This window comes from Sminthopsis crassicaudata, chromosome 6 (genome assembly GCF_048593235.1).
Source record: "Sminthopsis crassicaudata isolate SCR6 chromosome 6, ASM4859323v1, whole genome shotgun sequence".
NCBI classification, from domain to species: domain Eukaryota; kingdom Metazoa; phylum Chordata; class Mammalia; order Dasyuromorphia; family Dasyuridae; genus Sminthopsis; species Sminthopsis crassicaudata.
Window position 1 is genome coordinate 165,069,679 of NC_133622.1, and position 20,802 is coordinate 165,090,480.

The following is a 20,802-nucleotide window of genomic DNA, read 5'->3' on the forward strand; positions in this document are numbered from 1 at the left end:
CCCTGCCATTTATTTAATCTCCTTCCCTCCTATTTCCCTGTCAGTTAAGATAGATTTTTATATCCAGCTAATTATGTGTATTTTTCCCTCTTTGAGTCAATATTGATAAGAATAAGGTTCAAGTGATGCTCAGTGCCCACTCTCCCATCTTTCTCTCCACTATAAGTCTTTTGTGCCTCTTCATGTAAAAAAATTTACATATTTCTAATTTATGCCATTCCCTCAAATTCACCTTACACCCATTCCCTCTGTCTATGTATTCATTTTAGCTGTATTGCTAGTGATAAGATTTTTAAGAATTGTATGTATCATCTTCCCAAGTATAAATGTAAACTGTTTAGCTATATTGAATCCTTATGTTTCCTTGTCTCTTTTTACCTGGTTCTGTTCTTCTTGGGTCTTGATTTTGGAGGTCATATTTTTGGTTTGGTTCTGGTCTTTTCCTTATAAAAGCTTGAAATTCTTCTATTTCATTGAAAGATATTTTTTTTGCCTTGATGTATAACATTTAATTTCCAGGTAAGTGATTCTTGATTGTAATCTCACCTTCCTTGCTTTCTGGAATGTCATATTCCGTGATTTCTGATTCTTTGATGTTGCATCTGCCAAGTCTGGTGTAATCTTGATTGTGCTTCCCTGATATTGGAATTGTTTCTTTCTGGCCACTTAGGTCTTGACTTCATAGTTCTGAAATTTGGCTATAATATTCATTAGAGTTTTAATATTGGAATCGCCTTCCTGAAATAATCAGCAAATTATTTAAATGCCTATTTTGAGGGTTCCAAAACTGTCCATTAAGACAGTTTTTCTTGATAATTTCTTGAAAGATCCCATACAGGTCCTTTTGATTGTGGCTTTCAGGTAGTCCAATGATACTGATGTTGTCTCTCCAGAATCTATTTTCCAGATTCGTTGTTCATTTGTTTGTTTTTTTTCCATGAGGTATTTTATATTTTCTTCCATTTTTTCATTCTTTTAATTTTGTTTAATTGATTCTTAATATGTCATAGAGTCATTAGCTACCACTTGCCCAATTATAACTTTTAAGATGTTGTTTCCTCAATTAACTTTTGTGCTTTCTTTTCCATTTGGCTAGTTATACCTTTTACAGAGTTCCCCCCCTCCCAGTGGGTTTTAAAATCTCCTTTTCATTTAACAAATTCTCCTTTTTAAGCAACTTTTAAAGCTATTGACTCTTTGACACCCACAGCATTGCCTCCAAGAATGGATGTACACTCTTACTGTCCAGGCACCTACAATTAGGAATAGAAGCACAGGTAAAGAGGCATCCAGAGGTCCAGGCTCAAGCTTTCCTAGATGATCCCTTCTTACTCAAGGAGCCATATCGACACCCTTCCAGGGTTAGCCTCAAATATAAAGACACAATCCCCAAATTAAGGAGAGAGGACAGAGAAGCACACAGAGAGAGACAGACACACAGAGAGAAACAGAGAGACACAGACAGACAGACAGACAGAGACAGAGAAATACAGAGACAGAGAGACATAGAGAGAAACAGAGAGACAGAGAGAGAGAAACACATAGAGACAGACACAGAGAGAAACAGAGACAGAGAGACACAGAGAGTCAGAGACAGAGACAGAAAGAGAGAGAAACACACACACACACTAAGAGAGAGAGAGAGAAAGAGAGAGAGAGGAGAGAGAGAGAGAGAGAGAGAGAGAGAGAGAGAGAGAGAGAGAGAGAGAGAGAGAGAGAGAGAGAGAAACAGAGAGAGACAGAGACAGAGACAGAAAAAAGAAAGGGAGGGAGAGAAGCAGGTTATTTCCCTTTAAAAATCCACTGAATCATCAGTTTTTCTGGCTTAATAGCCAAGGAATTACTTCATCATTCCCAAAGGCCCCATGTCCTTCAGTACTGACCTGAAGCAGACAGGAGAATTCTGTCCATTTCTCATGGCTTCTGTTATATTTGTTTGCTTCTTCATTTTGGGTTGGAAATTTTGTGGAAATCAACTCTGCCACCATGCTTATTACCTCCTCCTCTGTTTGACAGGTGAGGATGCAGAGATGCTAAGCCCCTTAACCAAGGTCACATAGGTAGGAAGTGTCCAAGCTTGGAACTGACTCTAGATGCTCTGACTTTCCATGCACCATGATGAGATGAGGTACCCATGGATCTGAAAGGGGAAAAATCATAAGTGCCTTTCAAAATGCTTCTCGGTGATAGTACTTAAAATTAGCTTGGCAAAAATCTCAGTGATTGTCTATGTCATCACTCAAATGGAGAATATGGGGAAGACCAAGGCAATTTCAAAAGGACTATGATAAGACAATACAAAAAAACTGAATTTAGTTTAAACTTTCACAAGACTAGTGCAAAGTAGGGCATGATGTTACAAAATGTAGTTTAATGAATAAGACAAACAAACACTGGAGGCAGATTAGGATGAAAACCCTGACATTACACTGGAGTTATTAGGTTCATGTGATATTTACTGTGACTAGGTCGAAGTCCAGACCACCCACTTTGTAACCAAAGGTCATAGTAAGAGTTTGTTAGTTCTTTAACAATTCCTCTGTAATGTGGTGTGTGAGTGTGTGTGTGTATGTGTATGTTTTTAATGAACCAGAAGAACTCTATAAATAATGTTAAAATATTAATCACTAAATAATATACAATTAATATGTGTATTTCCTTTTGTTAAAGAGAGAAAATATTTCATTAACTTGCATCCGTCCTTGGCTTAAAATCTGTATACCATCTCTATCATCCAGCAAATTAAATCAGATTTTTTTCCTTAGCTAGGGCTCACATCTGAGTGATAAATGATGTAATATCTCCCTCTGCAGGCCATTATTACAGCAGCAATTGTTCCAGTTTTAATCCTGGTTTTCCAAAAGTCTTTTAAATCCATTTCTCTCAGTCTCATTCTCTGCCTGTCTCCGTTTGTCTCTCTCAGTCTTTTATCTCTGTATTTCTCTGACTCGGTGTATTTTCTACTTTTGTCTCTCTCTCTCTCTCTCTCTCTCTCTCTCTCTCTCTCTCTCTCTCTCTCTCTTTCTCTCTCTCTCTCTGTCTCTTTCTCTCTCTCTCTCTCTCTCTCTCTCTCTCTCTCACACACACACATACACACACACACACATATATATATATATACATATAATACATGTGTATATATGTATATATATATATATATATATATATATATATATATATATATATATATATATAGATTCAAAAGGCTAAAAAAAGGCTGAAGGTCCTCTGGATCTTGATACATAAACTAATTTCCTTCCTCAAAATCCTGTCTTCTACATAGAACTGAAAATGAATTTCTATGTACTTTTTATAGAGAAAAACCAACTGATATTAAATGCAATGTAGATATTTTACTAGTGGTTAGATAGGGATTAGATCTACAATTTTGGGGATTTGATTGAAAAAATGAAAACATATACATATATATATATATGTATATATGTATGCGTAGTTGTAATCTTGCATGTGCATATTTATATGGGCATATATGTGACAAATAAATATAATATGTTTTGCATATATAAATGTATATATATATATATGGAAAACACACACATACCTTATGACAGAATATAATTTGATAGTATTGTTACCTATATTTGAATGTATTGTGTATAAATAGTACTTCTGAAATGAATATTTGAAGTTTCTATCTTCTCTCTGACCCTTTGCTTTCAAACATTCGTTGAGACTGTGGCTAATGAGGTATATCTGTCCCACATCTATGACTTGTGTTTTCATTAATAAAAGGAACTTCTATTTGAGGAAACTCCCTTTCTCAATGAAGGTCAACCAAGAGTGGCTAGTCCTAGATACTAATATTTAAGTGATTTGGCCAAACTCATACAATCGATATCTGTCAAAAGTGAAACTCTATACACTTGCTGCAAGCTCTCTTATTTGTGAATATAATTTTAAAATAAATTTTATTTTTGTTTTAAGAGTTTTTTTTAAGAAAAAAGGAAAATAAGAGCCAAAAAAGCAACCTGAAAAAGTGGCCAGCCAATAAAATAATGGATATTAGTTCCTTTGATAGATTGATGTTTTTCCCAAACCAAGTAAATATGTCCCAGATGGAAATAGACAACATTTTATGCTATTCTCTCTTCAGTGTACTGAGGGAGGGAAGTGGGTACTGGGGATTGAAGTTTTATTATAAAGGAATTAGATCTCTTCAAGTTAATCCAGTTTAGGACAGACAGCTTTATAACTTTGGGATTGGAGAATATTCATTTGATAAAGTGAATAAATATGGTCATTCTTAGTTATCTCAAAAGGAATTTCTTGGATCAAAGAATCATTGTGTGGAAAGAGTTATTAATGGTCCTCTGCTCCAACCTCCTATTCAGTATAATAATCACTTCAATTATATCCCCAATATTTTATTTCTACTGGAATACTTCCAGTGGTAGGAAACTCACTACTTCAAGAGAGCTGTTCTACTTTTGGACAACACTCATTTTTAGAACATATTCTTTTCTATTGATGTTGAACTTAGTTCTCTTTTAAGCAGCCTAGGTGACTAGTGGATGAATGCTGGACCTGGAGACAGGAAACCTGAATTCAAATCCAGCCTCAGATAAGTTATTAGCTATGTGATTCTATTAACTTCTGTCTTCCTCAGTTTCCTCAAATGTAAAATGTGTATAGGGTTATTATGATGATTAGATGAGATTATATTTGTAATGCTCTTGTCACTTGTCATATAGCAGGGATTTAATAAATGGTGTTTTCTTTCTTCCTTTCTGTCTTTTGTGGGAATTCAAAATGAATCTGCTGCTTCTTCCATATGACTTCCCTATAAATTCGAAAGACAGTTATCTTCTCTCCCCTTAGTCTTCTCTTTTTTGTATTGTGGATATGGGTATGAATAGTAGAACACTATCTAGAATAGGTGAACAGGACTTTGTCCTAGGGTGCTGATTTCCCATGGGGCAAAGCCTACTTCCTTCCCACTTAAACACCTCTCCCATTCACTTCGAAGTTATACAGGAAGGCTCTGGGACCCAAATACCTACTGACTCTCTGTCAGATGAAATGTTCTCTTTCACAGAACAATTACATATGCTGTCATACTGTTCCTCTCTGACACTTCCTCCTACTCTCAACTGAATTCTTTCCTAGGGAACAAATCCTATCTCTGCTAGTCAGAAATTATGAATTCCCTTCAGTTAATAAGCAGCATTCTTGTCTCTTTAAAGTACCATTTTATATGTCTAGATGTTACACTAGAAGGTACAAATTCTCTTGTTTCTGTTTTTGCAGGGCGTGATTATGAAAAATCTAAAGTTTGCAAGGAATTCACCAATCTGGGGAAAGATGACTTCCAATCTTTGTACGTATAGCAGAGCATACTTATTTGCACACCATGTTTATTCTAACAAGGATAAGTTGATCCAGTCAGATATAGTACTTTAGGGTCAGCCCAATGGATTAAGTGACAACATCCAGAAAAAAAAATTAACAACAGGAAACTTTTCCTCCCCCTGCCAATTATCATCCCTATCTTTGACCAATATGGCCTGAAATTCCCACTGTAGATGACAGACATAATGCATTTGACATAAGAAGGCCAGCAATAAAGTATCCTTTAGGAGCAGTCTCTGATCCTAGTTTAGTTCCTGATTAGACCCTTTAGGTCCTGAAGAAAATTGTATTGAGGAAAAAAAATGATGGCAGGAGATAAAGAAAGAAGTAAACAAGAAGCAACTAGTTTCTAATGGGTAGGGGTAGAAGGAGAAAGAGAATGGGCAAAGAAGATCTAAAGAAAAGAAAGAAGATATAAAATGTTTTTTCCTAATATAACTAGAGCAAGAAATTATTTTAAGTATTCTAGTATTCCTCACTTAAGTCGCAAGACAGAAAATTTGGGATAAAACTGATAGATAAATTTTTCATAGATTTATTTCAACATGATTTGTTGTAAGTGAATGGAAAATCTTATTTGATTGTGTTACCCTGAGATTTTTTTTTCTCTTTATTCCCCAGATCATTTGTTCTGTACAGCAGAAAATTTCCCAGTGGCACCTTTGAACAGGTCAAAGCCTTAGTGAATGAAGTTGTCTCCCTGACAGAGACTTGCTGTGATGTGAACGCTGACCCTAACTGCTATGATAGAAGGGTAGGTCTAGATGACTGCATGTGCTCTGACGTTATCCCACAAAAACTAAGCTATTAGAGTACTAGATCTTTTTGCAAATGTAAAGGGCCTAAAACTGTGGGTAGTATGCAAAACATATAGTGCTATATAACATTGGCTTGAAAATGTCATGAAATCTAGAATCCTCAGAGTTCAGGATTGTTTGGAGGAATAAGAAGTGTCGCTCTAAAGAAGGGAGCACATTTGGTTAGAGTAATTCTGGTCCTAAATCATCACAAAAACAGAGCTTCAAAGTAGAAAAAAAAAAAAAAAAAAAACAACCTAGGTAGTCATCTAGTCCAATCCATACCAAAACATATCATCGAGTGCTCAAGCAGTCATTCGGCATTTGTTTCAAAATACACAGGTAAAATAGATAGATAGAAACGTAGATAAGACAGAGACAGATGGACAGACAGACAGATAATCAGATAAGACAGATAAGACAGTGACTGATAGATAAGACCAACAGATAAGACAGATGGATAGATAGAAAAGACAGACTGACAGACTGAGAGAAAAGACCAACAGATAAGACAGACAGAAATTCAGATAGACAGACATTTAAAACATACAGACAGACATTTAAGACAGACTGATAAGACAGATAGATGGATGGATGGATACATGGATGAATGGATAGATGAATAGATAAGTAAATAGAGAAAGGAATATATGTGTGTGCATGCAAATATATGCATATGCTCATGTATTTGTATGTGTATAGGAAAAATTTGTATGTGTATAGAAAAAAATATACATTAAGGGAAAGGAAGAAAAAAAGAAAAAAAAGAGAAGGAAAACACAGAAAGAGGAGAGGGGAGAGACAGACAGAGAGACATGCAAAGAGACAGAGAAAGACTTAAAACCTTTTACTTGATCTAAACATCCCTATTAGTTCAATGCCTATAACAGGCCATCTACAATTCTCTTTTTCTATTCTCACTCTCATCTTATTTCTCTACATTTTGACATCAAATCTTATCATTCCACCTAAACTCTTCTCTCCAAAGTTACTATGACCTCCAAATCACCACACCTAATGCCCTCTTCTCCATCCTTCTGCATCCTCCTTGACCTCTTTGTAGCCTTTAGAATTGTTCACTCCTTTCTCCTGGATACTCTCTTCTTTCCCAGTTCCCATTACTCCCTTGTGGTTCTTTCCCTACCTCTCTGACTACTCCTTCTCAGTTTCTTCTATTGGATCTTTATACAGGTGTCTAGCAAAGCTCTGTCTTGGCTCCTCTTACATTTCTCTCTATACTCTTTTGTTTGGTGATCTTGTCAGCTCCCATATATTCAGTGACTACATCTATTTATCTAGCCCCAACTGACTTCTAGTTTTGTATCACCACATTAACTTCAATGTTTCCTTATTTCCTCAAGGATCAAATATAAAATCCCCTGATTTTAAAGGCCTTTAATAGCACAGCCTCTGCTGATTTTTCCTGTCTTCTTGCATCAGACTGCTCTCCATGTATTTTATTCTCTGGCAATATCAGCTTTCCTGTTGGTTCTTGCACACACCAATACTCCATCTCCCAATTCCATCATTTTTCATTTACTATGCCATCTCATCTCTGCCTTCTGAGTTTCCTAACTTCAAGACTCACCTCAAATTTTACCTCCTCAGAAAGCCTTTCCTAGTTCCCATTTCTCCCATTCCCACTTCATCCTATTGCCTTCCCTCAGAGATCATTTCCTCTTTATACAATAGCTCTTTTGTACATGCACAGTTGCTTGAATATTACTATCCCCCCATTAAACCATAAAATTCTTGAAAGCAGGGATCATTTTTGGTGTAGGGTAGAAGAGTTACTTTTCTTGGTATCCCCAGCTCTAAGTATAATAATAGTACATAAAACTTTTTAAATGTTTGCTGTATGTTATAGAATGATCAGTTGTGAATGATTTTGCTATTCTCAGCAATACAGTGATCTATGTCTATTCTGAAGGATTTAGGATGAAAAATGCTATCCATACCTAGAGAAAGAACTAATTGTCTTTGAATATATATTGAAGCAAATTGTTTTGTTTGCTTTTTTTAAACTTCATTTTTCTTGAGTGATTTTTTTGGGAGGGGAGTTATATTTTCTTTCATACCATGACTTTTATGGAAATGTTTTTCATAACCTCACATATGTCTTCTTAATGGAGGCTGAGGTGAGGAAGAAAGGGAGAGAATCTGGATCTCAAAGTTTTAAAAACAAATGTTTAAAAATGTTTTACACGTACATGGGAAAATTAAAAATAATAACTAGAAAAAAAGAAGTTGTGAAGTCAAAATAATCAATAAACAAAGATTTTCTGATAAAATAAATAAATGTTTTATGACTATCTGGAAAAACAGCCATAACCTAATAAGGAAAAAGAATATAAGAAAAAGAAAATAAAAGCCAATATCTTTCTAAAATTGCTTTGAATTCAAGAGAAAAAAGTCATGTATATTTATGTGTGTATATATGCACATACATAATATGTGTATTTACATATATACACACATAAATATGCACAGCTTTTATTTTCTTTTTCTTGCTTTCATTAGAACTTGTTGGGCAGAGTAAAGGTAAGGAAGAAACATGGAAGGAGAACAGGAAGGAATAAAAGGAAAAGCAGAAAGTAAAACGATAAGAGTAAAAGACTGATACTTAAAGTTTATAAATGATTTTCCTACTTCTGAATAAATGATTGACAAGTTTTTAGCAGAAAAATCCTATCGTAGCAGAGAAAGTGAATAAAGTCTTGTAAGAGAAATAGGAGAGAGAGAGAGATAAAGAGGAAGTAACACTGAAAGAGAATATCATTTCAGTGGGCAGAAGGTTGCAGCTTATGTCAAGGGGAGAGAGAAGTGCCTTGGCATGGCATGTTAGGTCTTCTGCACTACTACTATGGGCAATGTTCTCTTGGTTCTGCTTACTTCACTTTCCATCAGTTTATGTAAGCTTTTTCAGGTTTACCTAAAAACATCCTTACTTCTCATTTCTTATAGCATAATAATAATCCTTCACAATCATATAGCACAATTTGTTCAGACATTCCTCAATTGAGGGACATTCCCTTGATTTCCTATTCTTTACCATCACAAAAAGAGCTGCTACAACTATTGCTGTACATATAGAGTCTTTCCCTCCTTTTTTAATCTCTTTGAAATAAAGAGTAATGGTAGTGCTGGATCAAAGGGCATGCACAGTTTTACGGCCCTTTGAGCATAGTTCCAAATTGCTCTCCAGAATGGTTGGAATCGTTAAGAATGCCAACAAAGCATTCTTATCCAAATTTTTCCATTTCTTCTCCAGAATTAGTCATTTTCCTTTTCTGTCATATTGATCAAGCTGATAGATATAAAATGGAACCCCAGAGTTTTGTTTTTTTAATTTGTGTTTCTCTAATCAATAGTGATTTATAGAATTTTTTCATATGATAATAGATAGCTTTGATATTTCTTCTGAAAATTACTTATTCATATCCTTTGCTGTTCAGTCATTTTTCCATCATGTTCAAATCTTTTTCATCATATTTAGGGTTTTCCTGGCAAAGATACTGAGGTGGTTTGTCTTTTCTTTCTCCAGCTCATTTCACAGATCAGGAAACAAAAACATTTAGGGATAATGATTTGCTCATAGTCAAATAGCTAGTAAGTGTCAGAGGCCAAATTTAAATTCACAAAGATGAGTCTTCCTGACTCCAGGTCCAGTATTCTATGCACTATATTACATAAATACCTCATAAAATCAACAGTGGTTGAGTGATTTGTCCAGAGTCACTCAGCTATTAAATATCAGAGGCCAAATCTGAACTCAGGTCTTCTTGATTCCAGTGCTAGTCTCTATCCAATGAGCCCTCTAACAGCCTCAAGATCCTTTGACCATTTGTCAACTAGGGAAAGATTCACATTCTTATAAATTTGACTTGCTTCTCTATATATTTGAGAAATGAGTTCTTTTTTTTCAGAAAATAGCAATAAAACTCCCCAGTTTTCTATTTTTCTTCTAATCTTAGTTGCATTTTTCTTATTTGGAAAAAAAAAAACTTATTTATTTCTTGTAATCAAGAAAATACTTCTCTATTTCATGTTTGGTGATAAATTCTTCCTTAGCTATGACACGTAAGTTATTTCATGATCTCCTAATTTCCTAAGCAATGTCTAAGCAAAATATCCATTTTGCCCTTATCTTGGTATATAGTATGAACGTTACTCTATACTTAGTTTCTGCCAAATTGTTTTCTAATAGTTCCAACAATTTTTGTCAAATGGTGACATGGATCTTTGGATTTATCAATTAGTAGATTACTATAGTCATCTATTCTATAGCCAGTACCAGATTGTTTTGATAATTACTTCTTTTTCTACAATTTGATATCTGGTACTCTATACCACTTTCCTTCACATTTTTTAAATTCATTCCCTTGATATTCTTGACCTTTTCTTCTTCCAGATGAATTTTATTATTTTTATAGCTCTCTAAAAATATTTTTTGTAATTTGGCTAGTATGACACAGAATAAGAGAATTTATTTAGGTAGAATTATCATTGTTATTATATTGACTCTCCCTATCTGTGAGCAATTAATATTTTTCTAATCATTTAGATCTGTCTTTACTTCTGTGTAAAGTTTTTAGATTTGTATTCACATAGATTTATCTTAGAAAGTGAACTCCCAAATATTTTATATTATCAATATTTTATATTTCTTTTTCTATCTCTCTCTGCTGACCTAAGTTATATCAATTTATCTTATATCTTGCAATTTTACTAAAGTTGTTAATTATTTGAACTAATATTTTTAGTTTATTCTCTAAATATATCATCAAATTATCTGCAAAGAGATAGGTATGTTTTCTCATTACCTATTCTAATGCCTTAAAGTTCTTTTTCTTCTCTTATTGCTATAGCTAACATTTCTACTACAATGTGGAATAATGATGGTGATAAGGAGCATCCTTGATTCACCCCTGCTCTCACTGGGAAGACATCTAGCTTATTCCCATTATAGATAATGCTTCTTAATGGTTTTGGATAGATACTACCTATCATTTTGAGGAAAGTTCCATTTATTCCTATGCTTTCACTAGCATGTTTAATAGCAATGAATGTTGCATTTTGTTGTGGTGTTCTTGTTTGATTTTCTGGAGATCTCTTGGGCAGCCTTCTTTTCAGTAGAGTATTCACCACAAGAATAGCCAGATGTTAAAGTCCAAATCCTTTATTATCTCCTTCACAGTCTAGTTTCCTTGCCTGGGACCCAGCTACTTTCTTGAGAGTCTTTAAATGGCCTTGATCTCTGCAGGGGGGGGAGGACAGGACAGCCACCATGGTGGTGTGAGATGAAGTGAATGAATCTGTTTCTGAGTCCAAGGGCTTGTGCTTTAGCCTCCAGCCACCACAAAAGTGGATGATGTAATGAATCTGTCTCTCAGTTCCTGCTGGATGTTATATCCTGTATTATAATTACATCATTGTAGGTACAAATCTTCTAAAACTATATTAAGTACTAAGTACATGTACTGAACTAGAGAACTATTAAGCATCATGCTAAACTAGATAACCATTGTCTTTATCAATTCCACTGAGTTACACCTTGTAAGAATTTTTAAGGACACAATTCTGGCCCATAACATTTTGTCAAAAGAATTTTTTTTCATCTCCTGAGATGATCATAGATTTTTTCTGTTTTTGTCAATAATGTGGTCAATTATACTGATCATTTTCCTAATATTGAATCAGCCTTTCATTATGGTATAAATTGTACCTGTTTACAATACACTAGAACCATAGAACAGTCGGATTTAGAGAGAGGGTTTTCAAAGTTAGTTCATGTTCTTTTATTTTATTATAATTTTCAATATCAAAATTAACCAAAGATTTACTCTACTACTATCTAGGAAAGCTGGCAATAATGACAACCTCCACCCCCCATTTTTAAAACAGACTTCAGAATTGTCTGCCAAATCCTGTGAAAAGGATGCTCCATATCCCAAACATCCAGAAACTGACAAGTGCTGCACCTTCGAAGGTCTTGAACGAAAACTCTGTATGGCAGCTCTGACACACCCACCCCAAGAGTTCCCAACCTATGTGGAGCCAACAAACAACGAAATATGTGATTCCTTCAGGATGGACCCCAGAGGCTTTGCTGATGAGTAAACTCCCTCCCAAATAATTTCATTAATTTTGAGTGTGTGTATATGTGCATGCATATGTGTTCATATATATATATATATATGTATATCATATATATGGACTTTTGATGTCATTTGTATAGGAAACCTCCAAGTGAGGAAACTCCCTCTTCCCATGTGGGGAGTTCTCTGTGACTTAGAGAACTTCTTTATTTCTTAAAGATTGCCTAGGGCACTTAAGAAATTAAGTGATTTGTGCAGGGTCACATATCCAGTATATATCAGAGGTGGAATTGAACTAATTAAGGTCTTCTTTTCTCCAAGACTGGCCCTGTAGTTAATTGTCCATATCATGGCCTTCTTGAAAGTTTTGCCTAGACTAAGAACCAAAATATATAACCATTCCTGGAAATTTCATCCTTAACCTCATTTAGCAAAGTTTTACAAGTTGAGAATTGAAGAGAAAGATCTATAAGCAGCCCTTGAATAGTCTATCAAACTTCAACTTCTAAATATTTTAAAATAAATTTAATTAAGGTAAAATCTATTTGCCTTCTTTTTTTGCCACTTGAGGATAACTTGTAAGTAGAGAATTTAAACCTTCTTTGATTTAGATTTACTATTTTATTTGAGAGTACAAAGACCCTATATTTTCCTAGAAAAATGAAAACAAGCATTGATGTAGGTAGGTCTATATTTCTTCTGTGTGTAGTAGTTGATATTAAACAGATTGTTTTAGGGTTTTCAGCTATTGCCATTTTTAAAAGCAGTCCAACAAACCCAACTTGTAGCATTATATATAGTTTCCTTTAAGCTGGAAACCCCAATTTGTGGTTCCCCATAGTAAACTTTCCTGCACTCCTTATTCAATATGAAAAGAAATAAATTCTAGAGTTCATCAAGACTGCCTGCTTGAGAATAACACGTCAGAGTTTGCAAAGTGTCTTGGAAATATTATTTTTAACTCCTACAACAACCCTAGGAGGGAGTATCATCTTTATTTTACAGATGAGGAAACTGAGGCAAGCAGAAGTTAGTTGGCTTGCCCAGGATCACAAAGGCTGGATTTGAATTAAAGTCATCTTGATTTCAGATCCGGTACTCTATCCATTATGCAACCTACCTATTGAAATAAAATAAAGAAAATAAAAAAGATTAATTCATTTTAACAAGGTAACAATTATTTATCAAATATTTCTTTTAATCCCTTAACAAGTTTCTTATGATCCTGGAAAGGCTACATTTACCCCACATTAGGGATTACTTAATGCATATATATCCCCACAAATTCATGGGATGCATAAAATTCTCATCTGTAATATTAATTAAAACTCAGTCTGTTCTTTTCAAGCTGACCAATAATTCTGGGTTCTTTCAGGTTTTTATATGAATATTCAAGTAATTATGGACAAGCTCCACTCCCATTATTAATAAGTTACACAAGAAATTATCTGTCCATGGTCGGGACCTGTTGTACATCAGCCAACCCCACTGCCTGCTTCCTCACAGAGGTAAGTACTTTTTTTTGAATTCTTGCTTAATTTCAGTTTTTTGATCAGAGCTTCCATGATCTTCCACATATTATTTCTGAGTTAATTTAAATCTTTATCTTAAGTGACCTGTTTTACTATTTCTTTGATTGGTTGAAAGTTGAGATTGAAACATAAACCCAAGTCTAGACATATTAACACTCAAAGAGCCTAGAAATGTTGGGCTTTTTTTGACTGAAGATCCCCATAAATAGTTGTGAGTATCCTTCTAGGGATTTTATCTAGAAGAGAAACTATATGTTATTTTTAGAGCAATTTGTCAGATTTTCATCTTGATGTAAATGAGAGGTTTTGTTTCCATTGTTTCCATTGAGAAGCTAATGCAGCTGGGGTGTCCCATTAAGAAAACTTGTGGTGGAGAGAGAACTGAAAGACATCTTTTATAATTCTGCCCCCATATACTTCCTACTTGGGTGGCTCTGGCCAAATCAAGTGAACATCAGTTAGTTTTAGTTGCCTCACCTGAAAAATGAGTGATAATGATAGCACTATGTCATGGGGTTCAAGTGAGATGATATATGCAAAAAACTTTGCCAACTTTAAAACCTTCTATTAATATTAGTTATTGTTACATAAAATGGTTAGAACATTATAAAGTATTCTGTAAATGATAGATTAACTTTCTCCTCCTTTATCCCCAAAGTACAGATAGTGTGGGATAATGGTAATAAATTTTTATAAAATATTAAATATGTGTATGCAAAATATACTTATATATTTATTTGCAAATTTATGCAAAGTATTTTATCATTTGAATCTCTAATCAACCCTTAAGATCCATAGTTATTATTATCTTTATTTTATAGTTAAAGAAACTAAATAATGAAGTGTTTTCCCCATGGTTGCACAGAAAATCTCAGGAATTTGGGATTTCCATTCCCTGTATCTATTCTCCATCCACATCACTAGGTGCTGGATATAGAGTCAGGAACAACTAGATTCAAACCCTACCTCTGTCATTTGCTGTGTTATCTTGGATAAACTGTCCAACCTCTTTGCCCCTTGAGCAACCTTCTAAGAGTAAGACATCTAGATGGATACCCAAGTTTGAATATACACTAGACCTTTCACATATTCCCTATAAATGGCATAACCTTTTTATTCTTATGTTTCAAGAGAGATTGCCTCTAAAATTTGACTTTTAATGGGTTTTCTCATCCTATTTTTCTTTCTGTTTCTGGATTGTTTACTCCAGAAGAGATATGGTGCAATATTAGCATTGTTAAGTTTTTTAAAGTTCTCTGTGTTCTATAATTTTTATATACACAAACATACACATAGTTCCTAGCATGGCAAAAATTTCAGGGTAAGGCTTATTTTGGGTTCAATAAAATAAATCAATTTTATTTTTAAAATGACATTTCATTAAACATTTCCCAATTCCATGTAAAAAAATAACAATCATATATAGAAAGGATGTGCTACAACCAGTTCACACTAACTAGTGAGAGCCAATTGTTAAATTTTCAGTGTCAATATTTATATCTCTGAAATAGGTATGAATCAGGGCTTGATGTATTTATTGTTTTGTTTGTCATTTAGATTCAAGAAAGTGATGGGGGAAATGTTCAAAAGTATATTGTATGTCCTTTTTTTTTTCAGAAAATCATTTGTTTGGAAAATCATTGCTAGAACTATAAAAATAAAGACACCTATTAAACATTTTAGATGTTTAGGTTTAATATATACGGTATAGTATAGTATAGTTTTAATATTTGTTCCCATTAAATTATTTTTATTTGAATCAATCCAAAGTTCTAGGCTGTCAAGATACTTTTAGATCTTGACTCTGATCCAGTACCCTCCCAGATTTCTTGTTATCTACAAATTTGATAAGCATGTCAACTGTGTCTTTATTTAAGTCATTGAACAAAATTTTAAATGGCTCATGATCAAAGACAGATTCCCTGGAACACTCCACCAAAGAATTCCTTTTAAACTGGCATCAAATTACTAATGATGTTCTTTAGGTATGACTATTTAACCAACCCATCTCTTTTCAGCTTTTCCATCAGAATAGAAAAGTTAATCTTTGGCAAATTCTTTGTTAAAATCAAAGTAAACTATATCTACACATATATACATATAATCAGGATTGTGTTGGTAAATATTTAACAAACAGCTCTTCCTCCAGGAAAAAAAAACAAAGAAAACAGATATATTTCTAGGTTTAACACTGCATTATTAATATTTTTCTCCATCACTTTTGAAAGACAATAAACAGAACAATAAATTAAGTCTTGCCTTTGCAGATTTTGGAAATGCTTCTATGCAAAATTTAACAATGGTTTAACATGACCTCAGCATACAACCTGCTGTTAAATATTCTGGTCTTTGTTTCAGGTCAATTTCTAGGTGTTTCTAATTGCCATCTTTCCTTCTACCATGAGGTCATTCTCTATATTGTATCTCTTCTAGTAGACTGTAAGCTTCTTCAGAGCAGAAACTACTTTGTTCTTTATCTCTGAATATCCAGGGCCTAGCCTAGTAACTCTATCTTAAACATTTCAGGTGTTAACAAATGTTTGTTAAATTGAGCTGAATCCAAAGTACCACAGAGTAAGTATTTTCTATTTGAGAGGTTAGCTTATGGTGTTTAGAGGTAATATATTCTATCCAGTGAAACACTTTCTTTATAATGTTCTAGAGGCTTCAGAATAAACATCTAGCACTACTCACTACAATGTCAAATAGAGTCTGTTCACAATTTGCTGTCTATGGGGTGAAGAAAACGAGATTCAGGTAAGAAACATTGTTGCCATGCTTGCCTTCAAATTATCATTCTTATTTCATGCAAGTCTATCCCAGTTTTTCTAAGATCATTGAGCTCATTATTTCTTACAGAACTGTAATATTCCATCACATTCATATGCCATAACTTGTTTAGTAATTTCACAATTGACAGGCATCCCTGCAATTTTTATTCCTTTGCCACTACAAAGAGAACTATATAAAATAACTATTACAGAGTGTATAATTCCTTTGCCTTCTTCCCAAATAATTTTTGAAAAAAGATCTAGTAATGCTTTTACAGAGTCAAAGGGTATAGGCATTTAATAATTCTTTGGGCATAATTTCAAATTACTTTCCAAAATGATTGGATCAGTTCACAATTCCACCAACAATGAATTAGCTTCCCTGTTTTCCACATTCCCTCCAACATTTAACTGATAACTTTATAATATATTTACAAGGGATAGCAAGCTGTATTTGTAGTTTCATATGCAATCATCTTTTTATTATAATATATTATGGGAATGATTATTTTATTCCATAAATTAAAAATAAAATAAATAAAGTATTACTACTTTTTTATCCATTGGGAATAGAATTCTCTTTCCTTTATGTGATACACAGGGGGCTAGGGGAAAATAAAGATTAAGTAGAATGGTCCAGACTACAACATAAAAAAGAGCTAAAAGGATGCTTTTGAATATTCCCTTTCAAAAAATATTTTGATGTCAGAAAACTCTATTCATCATGGAACATTGGTTTTATCTGTGATGAGTTCTATGCATTACAGTGAAAATTGGTAGAGCAATATTCTTTAAACACCACCTGTCCCATTCTTCTCCAATCCACTAAAAAATTGTATACCTTCTTTGTGGCTCACCTAGTAAGGAGCTTCTCCCAACTGGTTCCCAGATACAGGCATACAGTTCATTAATGGGTCCAATCTCAGAGTCAAAAGTGCCCATTCAAGGATAGCATCATAAGTCTAACTAAATAGCTAAGCCAGCATAGGCTTTGTGACTTCTCCCTCTAGTCCCATGTTGTCTATTTACACTGACAGCAGTTGTTGTCAACTTCCACAGTTGTCTCAACTTCCTGCTCAAATTTCACCAACTAATTATCCCAAACCTCAACAGTTGTGTAGTGGAGGAGACTCAAAGTTGATCTATTCACAAACCAGAATTTAATTGTCCATGAGATGGGAGTAGATGTGGTAGGCCTTGAGTGTGCATTAGTGGTGACAGTGTGTGGAGGTGTGGGGATGTCTGCTTTTGCTTTTAAGAACTTCACCCCCTTTATTGCAGATGCTCATCTGTGAACTGGCTACAAGGGGAATTTATTTTTTTAATTTTTTTTAGTTGTAAAAGCTTTTTATTTTCAAAATACATGCACAAACAGCCTTCAACATTCACCCCTGCAACTTTCCCCCCCCCCCCCGGGGAAATTCATCTTTACCAGGCTAGGTGCAAACATCACAATCACCTAAAAAAGAACAAAGAACATCTTCCCATTTGAAGGCTGTAACTACTTTGTTTGGTGCTATAAAGTACAATTTAGCAAGTTTCTTCTAAGTATGGAACAGGTTCTCAGAATTGGCTTTAAGTGCTCTCCAGCAGCTACCTCAGCTCCAAGATGAAGAGGGCTCATCCAGAGGCTATGATCTGAAGCAAGGAGTCACCCTCCTTCTCCCTCCTCCTCCTCCTCCCCCCTCTTTTTCCTCCCCTTCCCCTTCACCCCTCTCCTTCCTTCTCCTTACCCCCTCCTCTTCCTTCTCTTCTTCCTCCCCCTCCTATTCCTCCCACTTCTTACTCCTTTCCCCTCTTCCCCTTCCCCCTTTTACTCTTCCTCCCTCCCTCTTTCTCCTCTTCTTCTCCTACTCTCCCCTCGTCTTCCCCTCTTCCCCTCTTCCCCCTCCTCCCCCTCTTTTTCCTCCTCCCTTCCCTTCCTTCTCCTTCCCTCTTCTCTTCCTCCCCCTTCCCTTCTTCCTCTTTTCTCCTCCTCCTCCCTTTTTTCTCCTTCCCTCTCCTCCTCTTCTCCCTCTTACTCTTTTTTCCTCCTTCTCCTCCCCCCCTCCTCCTCCTTTTCCTCCTCCTCGGAGGATCTGGCACCAAGCAAACATACTCTTAGCTCAAGCTGTTATGAAAAGAGGCTCCTGAAAGTCATTAAAACATTTAACAAAAGAAGGGTGAGTTTTTACCTGAAAACATCAAAAAACTAGAAGGAAAATACAGTGGAATTTTTAGCTTCTGTGGAAGGGGGCATGGCCTTCCTATTCCTTTTACCTCTAAACCAATTTTTGCTATTGACTGATCAACGATCATCTACCTAAGAGTACATGTAAAGGCATAATGTAATGAGGAAAAAAGTCTTAGGATCATAAATCTAGAAATGAGGAAGAGACTGGAGAGGTTACCTAAGCCAATAATTCCATTGGTCATATGAGAAACCTAAGATCCAAAGATCCCACAGGGGCAAGTGTCTGGGAATGGATCTGTACTTGGGTGTTTACAAATTAGTTCTTCAGGTACAAGTATAGTACTCAGCAAGTATAGCTCATTGTTATTTTATGGCCCACAATTTCATTTCAGAAGTTGAACAAAATTATAATGGCCTTTTTAAAGTCATTTTCAGTTGTGTTCAACTCTTTGTGACTTATTTTTGGATTTTCTTGTTAACAACCTGAGCAGAATAATTGTGACATATAACCATTGATAAGTTGACTCTACTCACGGAATCTGGTTCCTTTGTAAATGAATGAGAGCTGTTGGCAGAGGATCCCAGATTACAGTGTGCTATTGTTCAGCAAGACCAACTCTTCATTACCCCATTTGGAATTTTATTGGCAAAAATATTGGAGCAGTTTGCCATTTTCTTCTCCGACTTATTTTACAGATGAGGATACTGAGGAAAACAGGGTTAAGTGAGTTGCCTAGAGTAAATGTCTGAGGCCAGGGAAATAAATCCCCCTGACTTCAGGCCCAGAAATCTATCCACTATATCACCTAGCTGTTTAACACCCACTGGATAACACTTAAAAGGCTTATAAATGAGCTAGAAACAACCATTTTATCTCCAAATAGTGTAATGTGTTATACTATATAGTAGTAAACAAATATAGTTTATTTCATTATCATAAAAGTAAATAATTAAAAGTAAAAAATATTTGTGACCTAAGAAATCTGCAATCTATCTGTCTAGCTACATTGTTAAGTATGCCCAGAAAGTACCAACAGCTGATTTAGAAGATGTAGTCCAACTGGCTGAAGATATGACCAATGTTCTCTCCACCTGCTGTAACTCCATCCTTGAGGACTGCATGGCCAATAAGGTGAGAGGAAATGATAGTGCTTTTAATAATTTTCTTGTGTTTGCATTTTCAACTAACAAATTGCATGCTAGTTAATGAGGCAAGTGGCTTCTAGTCCCTCCTCTGAATGTATAGCCTTGGAGAAAGCACAGACCATGCTCACTTGCTCTAGGCAGCTGATTCAGACTAGAAAATCTTGATCAACATGGATAGAATAACTTTCTTCATCTGGGAGTTACCTACAATTCTTTCTCTTTATTTTGCATAATGCCAAGAGTTTATTGGGATTAATCAGCTTTCTGGGGGGGAAATCATTAGAGACAATTTTGAGTTTAATTTTTATTAACATTTTCTGCATCACTTCCTTAAATCTAGACAATTAACAAATCGATAAATCACACCCTGATTTATAGTAGTTTGCTGACGTCCAAAGTGCAAGTGTTCATGCTAAAAATTAGTCATCTCTCAGGAACCAGTTAGAGCTGATGCAAGCATATCACTATTGTATACTCTGTACATAACCTTCTTTCAGTGGTAGTGCAGACTTCCACAGATCAAATGATCTATTTTAATGTGAAGCTAACCTTATACCCTACCTGATATAGAGAGAGCTCCCTACATTATTTGTTAATCCTACATTATTTGTTACGAGCAAAATATTCCTATCTCCTATTTTCCTTCCATTTCCCCTCTTCCCCTTTCCAAAATTCTTAATTGCTTCAAATAGATCCATAGGATGTGACTGGGATTTGACTGTGGTCAAATCAGGAATTCCCTTGGGGATCAGGATTATTAGTGAACTCTATATGAATATATCTGGGAGCCAGAGCAGACCCATATACCTATATTTTTCAGAGGTACCTTTTTGTTCTGAAAACTAGGCTTAGGAAGCAGGATAGTGGAAAGATTGCTGGATTTGTTAATAGAGGACATGGATTCAAGTTCTGTTT

The 20,802-nt window shown here is 34.9% G+C and overlaps 1 protein-coding gene across 1 annotated transcript in view; it reads left to right on the plus strand.

Moving 5' to 3' along the window:
• The window catches only part of GC (GC vitamin D binding protein), a 50,124-nt gene that overhangs the window by 16,251 nt on the left and 13,071 nt on the right, over nucleotides 1-20,802 (plus strand). The window contains 6 exon segments of the mRNA XM_074273904.1: nucleotides 5,269-5,338; nucleotides 5,992-6,124; nucleotides 12,072-12,283; nucleotides 13,641-13,773; nucleotides 16,460-16,554; nucleotides 19,744-19,873. Of these exon segments, the coding sequence (XP_074130005.1) occupies nucleotides 5,269-5,338; nucleotides 5,992-6,124; nucleotides 12,072-12,283; nucleotides 13,641-13,773; nucleotides 16,460-16,554; nucleotides 19,744-19,873 (773 nt within the window).